This window comes from Panthera tigris, chromosome B3 (genome assembly GCF_018350195.1).
Source record: "Panthera tigris isolate Pti1 chromosome B3, P.tigris_Pti1_mat1.1, whole genome shotgun sequence".
NCBI classification, from domain to species: Eukaryota; Metazoa; Chordata; class Mammalia; order Carnivora; family Felidae; genus Panthera; species Panthera tigris.
This window is the reverse complement of record NC_056665.1, coordinates 103481657-103488649: the sequence shown is the minus strand read 5'-3', so window position 1 is coordinate 103488649 and position 6993 is coordinate 103481657. Positions and strand designations below refer to the sequence as shown.

At 46.0% G+C, this 6993-nt stretch overlaps 1 protein-coding gene across 1 annotated transcript; it reads left to right on the top strand.

Moving 5' to 3' along the window:
* Positions 1-598: 598 nt before the first annotated feature.
* On the top strand, positions 599-5454 carry OTX2 (orthodenticle homeobox 2). Its single transcript, XM_007089030.3, has 3 exons — positions 599-818; positions 1808-1959; positions 3872-5454. Exons 1-3 carry the CDS (start codon positions 722-724, stop codon positions 4490-4492), a joined length of 870 nt encoding a protein of 289 aa, XP_007089092.1. The 5' UTR covers positions 599-721; the 3' UTR covers positions 4493-5454.
* Positions 5455-6993: the final 1539 nt, after the last annotated feature.

Sequence of the window (6993 nt, the reverse complement as noted above, 5' to 3'; positions counted from 1 at the left end):
TTCGTATTTTAGATGTTAAATGCACTGACATTTTAGGTTCACAGCAGTTAAAAGTGGTAAAAAAGCGAAGATAATTAAAATTTGCCTTGGAAAGGCAACAGTCTGGGGAGAGGTAGATTTCTTGAATTGTTTCTTTGTTTCTCACCAATGGGCTTTGTTATCAGCATTATTTATTTAGCCAAAGAGTTCTTTGTCTCTGCAAATGGCCCCAATCAAGTTTTGTTTGAGACAATTAGCTAGTGCCAGCCAATGAGTCCTATGCAAATGTAGGGATAGGAATGCAATGTGTGCATTTGAAGGCGCGGGGTTTTGTTCTTGGGGGGGGGGGGGAGGCAGATTGTAATTGCTTTCTTCTGGTACTTTTTTTTTTTTTTCTTTAAGTTTAGTGTGGGGGTGGGGAAGACAGGTTTATCTGGTCTCTCTCCATCCCCTCTAGTTCCACAGCAGCTGGGGGCGGGGGTGAGGGGTGGGTTGCAAGTCCTTTAAAAGCCTCTACCTTGCACAGCCCAGGCTCTTTCTAAGTTAGTGGTGGAACGTGGGAGAGCTGCCGCCTGCGAAGCAGTAAACCAGCACCTCTGTTTGTTTGTTTGCTTTGCCCATAGTTCAACCGCTCCCAACCCACACACTAAGGACCCTGAATCTGTCCACCCCCAGCGAAGCGAGACCTTCTGGCTGGGTCCCCCCGATTTGGGCCGATTTTGCGCCTCCAAACAACCTTAGCATGATGTCTTATCTTAAGCAACCGCCTTACGCAGTCAATGGACTGAGTCTGACCACTTCGGGCATGGACTTGCTGCACCCCTCGGTGGGCTACCCGGGTAAGTGAGCCTCGCGGCACTCCTGCCTCACCTTTCTCCAGGCCCGCCCCTCGGATTGTGACGCCCTTTCCCCCCGGAGCCCTGGGGCCGGCGGTCGCGCTGCCCCCACCCCAGCTCCAGGCGAGGTCCCCACTGGGTTTTCCTTCGAAAAAGCAGCTCAGGGCCACAGGGCGTTTACCAGCCGGAGGGGAGGATAGGGGCTGGAGGGAGTAGGTGGATCCTGCAACACTGGAGGAAACCCACACCGCTTTATTCTTAATTGGAGTGATTGGGGGACACACTTCGGAGCCGGGTGAGGAAGGTTCCTGCCTCCGCCCGTATCTCGAATCCCAGTTCCTCGAAGGACCCTCTTCGAGAAGCTGGGTTTCTCCTCGTAAATTCTCCGGGCCAATCCTGGGGCCTCCCCTGTGACCTCCAGGCCCCATGCCTCTAAACCCTAAAGGTGTTACTTACCCTGGGTATGGGTGCTTTCCTTTCCGGTCAGATCTGTTTTTTAAAATCCTCGTAGAAGTAGGAAATATGCCCCCATTTTAAAGATGGAGGAACAAAGGCCCTCAAAACCAGAGTCTCGAGCAGGATCGAGATTTCACCCCATCAATCCGAACTGCGGGTCCTCGGGGATCCCTTGACTTCACGGAATGGATTTTTTGTTTGTGTTGTGGCTTAGGGGTTGCTTCTGTGGGAGTTTAGGATTTTGGGCTTCCTTTTATTTCATTTGTTACCTATGGAAGGGTCGCTCTGGCTGGAGCGATCTCCGACGTCAAAAGTGGGGGCTCCCTGGAAAGGACAGTGCTTGTCTGGGGACCGAGTGTCGGCTCCGGGTCCGGGGAGGGGGTGGGGAGAACACTGGTAGGCTCTGGGTTGAAGGGCTGGGAGGACAAGGGAAGTGCCGGGAGTGGGGGTCGGGGGAGTCGGAGCGCCCTCAGAGACCCCTATGACTGAGAAACTGCTCCCCCACCCTAAAGGGCCCTGGGCTTCTTGTCCCGCAGCCACTCCCCGGAAGCAACGCCGGGAGAGGACGACGTTCACACGGGCGCAGCTAGACGTGCTGGAAGCTCTATTTGCTAAGACCCGGTACCCAGACATCTTCATGCGGGAGGAGGTGGCGCTGAAAATCAACTTGCCCGAGTCCAGGGTGCAGGTAGGGCAGATGTAGATAGAACCGTCCTTCCTGACCGTGCCACTCCTCCCCTGAGCTCGGTGTATGTTGAGGACCCGGCAGAGTCCCAGGTCTTAGAAAGTGTGAAAGGAAGGCTGGAAATTCAGCCCTCCATTGGAGGCCAGTACAGTCTTCTTCTAAGGCTCCTTGGGCCTGATTACTCCTCTTGCCCCTTTCTGCACCCCCACCCCACACTAGGGGTGAGTCTCTGCATGAGTCTCCCGACCTAGGTTGTAAGGGAAGACTGGAGATTTTGCTGCAGTGATAAAGCACAGTCCTAGAGCTTTCGGGTCCCCAGCCAACAGAGGCCTAGTCTTGGCAGATTTCAAGGGCAGTCACTTAATATTTTAATACTTCCCTTTCCCCGTGTGGAAACCCTACCCCATTCTCATCTACTTTTAGAGGTGAAAGGAGCTTAGCTCCTGTATAGCCCCAATATTTTTACAGGTGAAGAAATGGAGTAAATGACTTGCTCAAGGTCACATGTCAGTTTGGCGATAGAGCCAAGCCGCAGAAGCACTGGTGCTCTTAACAAAGAAATTACACAGTAATAGTGTTTTCTTTAACTTCTTAGGGTGTAGACAGAATTTGCTAGCTCTGAGCCATCTCGCAGATAAAATATGAAGGCAACATCCTCAGTGACATCCCCCCCTCCCCTTAACTTGACCTTAAGCTGGAGAGGGAAAGTAAACTCCAAATTTCCTCAAACGCAAGCCCCATATAGAGTTCTCTGGAAATAATGTTTAGCACCTAAACACACACACACACACACACACACACACACACACACACACACCCCTGGGACTCCCCTTTAGCCAGGACATATCAATGTGACCTGCAGATCAGACAAGAGACTTTCCAAAGTAGGACGGAGGAATTTAGCACTTGGGGGGCTTGAACTCAAGTCTTCACTGCAAGAAAGTAAGTGGCTCTGAGTGGTTGGTGGTGATATGCTCAGCTTTGGTGGCACAGTTAACACACCCATATGTAGAGCTCATTCGAGAAAACCACGGAGGACGTGTTGCTCAGAAAATGCCTGTAGTTTTCTCTCAAAGGGTGGTAATTTCTTTGATAGGCCCCCTCCCACAGCAAATACTGTTCCTTCATTGCAGAACATGAACAGGGCTGGTAAAGACAGTCTTCACAGTTGCAGGCAGACCCTTAAATTGACAAGCCAGTGAACATAGCCCAGGACACTGAATCTGTGTGCTGAGTGGCACCACCCTGAAGGTAAAGACTCCAGTATCAGACCTGAGACTAGCAGAGAAGTCTGTGCTTAAGCTCAAAGCTGAGTACGTACAAAACATTCCACTTACCATAAAGACAGTTTCAGCAAACAGTGGCTTTCAGACCTCCTTCAACAGGAACGCTTCTCCTTGGAGTTCTCTTTTGTAAGTGAGCCTTTTTAGGAGAGAAGGAAAAAAAAATAGAGTGATGGAACCACCTCCATATTAAAAGTTATTCCCCCAGAAGATGGACTGTAAACTTTGAATTTAGGCTGTTCTTGTTGTTAAGTAACAACAGAATTGTTATCCCTCGCTTTGCTTGTGTTTTGCTCCAAAAGACATAGAAACATGGAATTCCACTGTAAGAGTGTTCCACAATACTGCTGGGTCTATGTGCATGTGTGTATTTAAGGTGAAATACGAGATAGGAAAATGAGAGGGAGAATTTTTAGCCATATGATTTATGATTCTGGGCTGAGAGTCCAGGCTTTAAGACAGCCTCCCCACTTTCTTAATTCCAGGGGTATATATGAAAGCACCACAAAATGGGTTTTCAGTGGCAGGAGAGATTGTCTGCTTAGCTCATCTGTCCATGGAGAGCATATTTATAATCTGGAAGCCACTCTTGTCCTTGAAACCACGTTAAAGAAATTTCTTTCCCTTTCAAGGTATGGTTTAAGAATCGAAGAGCTAAGTGCCGCCAACAGCAGCAGCAGCAACAGAATGGAGGTCAAAACAAAGTGAGACCTGCCAAAAAGAAGACCTCTCCAGCCCGGGAAGTGAGTTCAGAGAGTGGAACGAGTGGCCAATTCACTCCCCCCTCTAGCACCTCAGTCCCGGCCATTTCCAGCAGCAGTGCTCCCGTGTCTATCTGGAGCCCAGCTTCCATCTCCCCACTGTCAGATCCCTTGTCCACCTCCTCTTCCTGCATGCAGAGGTCCTATCCCATGACCTATACTCAGGCTTCAGGTTATAGTCAAGGATATGCTGGCTCAACTTCCTACTTTGGGGGCATGGACTGTGGATCTTATTTGACCCCTATGCATCACCAGCTTCCTGGACCAGGGGCCACACTCAGCCCCATGGGTACCAATGCAGTCACCAGCCATCTCAATCAGTCCCCAGCTTCTCTTTCCACCCAGGGATATGGAGCTTCAAGCTTGGGTTTTAACTCAACCACTGATTGTTTGGATTATAAGGACCAAACTGCCTCCTGGAAGCTTAACTTCAATGCTGACTGCTTGGATTATAAAGATCAGACATCCTCGTGGAAATTCCAGGTTTTGTGAAGATCCGTAGAACCTTTTTGTGGGTGATTTTTAAATATACTGGGCTGGACATTCCAGTTTTAGCCAGGCATTGGTTAAAAGAGTTAGATGGGATGATGCTCAGACTCATCTTCTGATCAATGATCCGAGAGGCATAGAAGGAAAAATGAAGGGCCTTACAGGGGCCCACCAACCAGCAACCTGAAATGGACAGACCAGTCTACTTAAGATCCTGTCATAGTTTTAGGTCATTGGTTTTCCTGATCTGCAAAGTGATCAAAAGCATTCTAGCCATGTGCAACCAAACACCACCAAAAATAAAACTAAATTGTGAGGGAAAGGAGGGAAGGACATAGCCTTCTTAAGCAGAGGTGTTCCAATGTTTTAGCCAATCCGTGGTTGAATCTTAGGAATGGACAGTGTCTCAAGCTCACTCACGTTTCATGACCAACTGGTAGTTGGCACTGAAAAACTTTTCAGGGCTGTGTGAATTGTGCGACTGATTGTCCTAGATGCACTACTTTATTTAAAAAATAATGTTCATAAGGAGTCAATATGTAGTTTAAGAGACAATCAGTGTGTGTCTTATATAAATGGTACATCTGTGGTTTTTAATCTGTGCTAGACTTCAAAACTGTGATCTCCTGTTATTGTATGCAACCTTGAACTCCACCTCTGCAGGGGTTCTTCTGTGATTAAATAGGTTATAATTATAAGCAAATTCAGAGCAACTGAGTACTTATCTAAAAAGATTACCTTTGGCTGGAGGTGAGCTGCACTGAAACTTTACAACAAAATGTCTCTGGACAAGGAGAGTGAGAGAAGAGAAACAGAAGGACACTAATTCATCTGTAATTTACTGTTGGTAAGCCTAGCAGTAAAGAGACATTGGTCAATTGCTCTGACCCTGATGAATTTATAGACTGAGATCATTGTCGTTTATGCTTGCAGATGTTAACTGGAAAAGTTATATATGCATAAACCTTTTCTTCCTGGATTTGGCAGATATGTATAATTATATTAAAATGGTTCTAGCACAATATTGGGTCCAGTTTAATTTTATGCCACTATTTATGGATGAGAAGCCCATATTCAGCCTCTCCTTCCCTAAACATATTTTATTGAGGTCAGAGAGGAAATCCATAAACTCTATTTAAAAAGCATTTTTGGCTTTATCAATGGATGAACTAGATACGAGTGACTGTGGCATGTCAACTTTGTGTGACTTCCATCAGGACTGCTCTGGAATAGAATATAGGGAGCCTAACAATCATTAGGATCTTGCTCTCCTTGCCGCATACCATAGTGATTTCTTAGGCACTTTATTGGTACCTTTTAACATAGCTCATTTCTTTTTTAGCGAGAAAGGGAGAACTGTAGTACCTCGGAGAAAATGGGAATGACAAGAATTCCTTGTTTTTATTCTCTCATTTAAGGGGATTTTTTATTTTTTAACTTCCAAAAAAATCTGAGGTGAACATGAGAGGGAATGTAATCAGAATCTGAAAGCAGTTCAGGCAGAAATGATTTCTGAACAAAAGAGTTCCAGAAAAGTTTTAAAACCTATAATTTCAGTGGTTGAACATAAGGCACCCTGGTCAGTTTTGTTTTTGTTTTGTTTAAAAGAAAGTGCTGAGGAAAAGAAAATAGGTCCCTTCTGAGTTCTACTTGCATTTTGTGAACCAATCACCAGAAAAGACAAATGGGCCAATGGTCATGGTGCTCCTCAGGTAAAAGCAGGATTTAATTTTAAACTCTTTATGTTCTTAAATTTGACCCAAATTAAGTGACTCTTGACTAACTTTTTAAATGACTTTAGTAGTTGCAACCATTTTGTTTTCTAGCTAATTTTTCTGTCCCTGGCCGTGCATGCTCTCTTGAACCCTACGTAATCTTGCCTAATAAGTAAATTGGTTTTGTTTTACTGCTAAAGGAAATGCAATAGTTAACCAGAAGCAACGGAGGCAAAACTTCATGGCAAGATTTTCCAGTACCCATTGATAATATTTACCCTACAGAGTTTACACCGAAGTGAAATTGAGGCCCAAGAGAGAATCTTTGCTTTATAATTTTCCAGCTTCTGGATCTAACTCTCCCAGCTTTTCTCATGCAACAGTAAAGCAGATCGAAAGTAATTTCTCTCCCTGCTTCCAGTTTTCAGGATGCCCCACAAAGGATCAGGAAAAGACCCCCTCTCATTAAAAATAATAATGGTATAATTATAAAATGGCATAATAATAATTGCTCAGCAAATAACGCGGTTAGATTTCTCCCCCAATACTATAAACACGGAGGAGGTCAGAAAAAGGCGTTGAGCATCTTCTGAAACTAATTTTTCCATCACCTTTGCACAACTTCGTTTAACAGACCACGGAGTTAAATCCCTTTGGATTGACGGCAAAGTAGAAATGAATTCCCCCTGACCGCAGGCAACGAAGGGAGGGAAAGGGGGGCGGGGAGCAAGCGGGGGCTTAAAGACGTCCGGAGAGTTCTGATCACCCCTCCTACTCAAGACCGGGCTT

Coding starts and splice junctions, on each gene's coding strand:
- OTX2 (XM_007089030.3), top strand. CDS start 722: ATGATGTCTTATCTTAAGCAACCGCCTTACGCAGTCAATGGACTGAGT. Junction 819..1,807: donor CCCCTCGGTGGGCTACCCGG/GTAAGTGAGCCT, acceptor CTTGTCCCGCAG/CCACTCCCCGGAAGCAACGC. Junction 1,960..3,871: donor TGCCCGAGTCCAGGGTGCAG/GTAGGGCAGATG, acceptor TTCCCTTTCAAG/GTATGGTTTAAGAATCGAAG.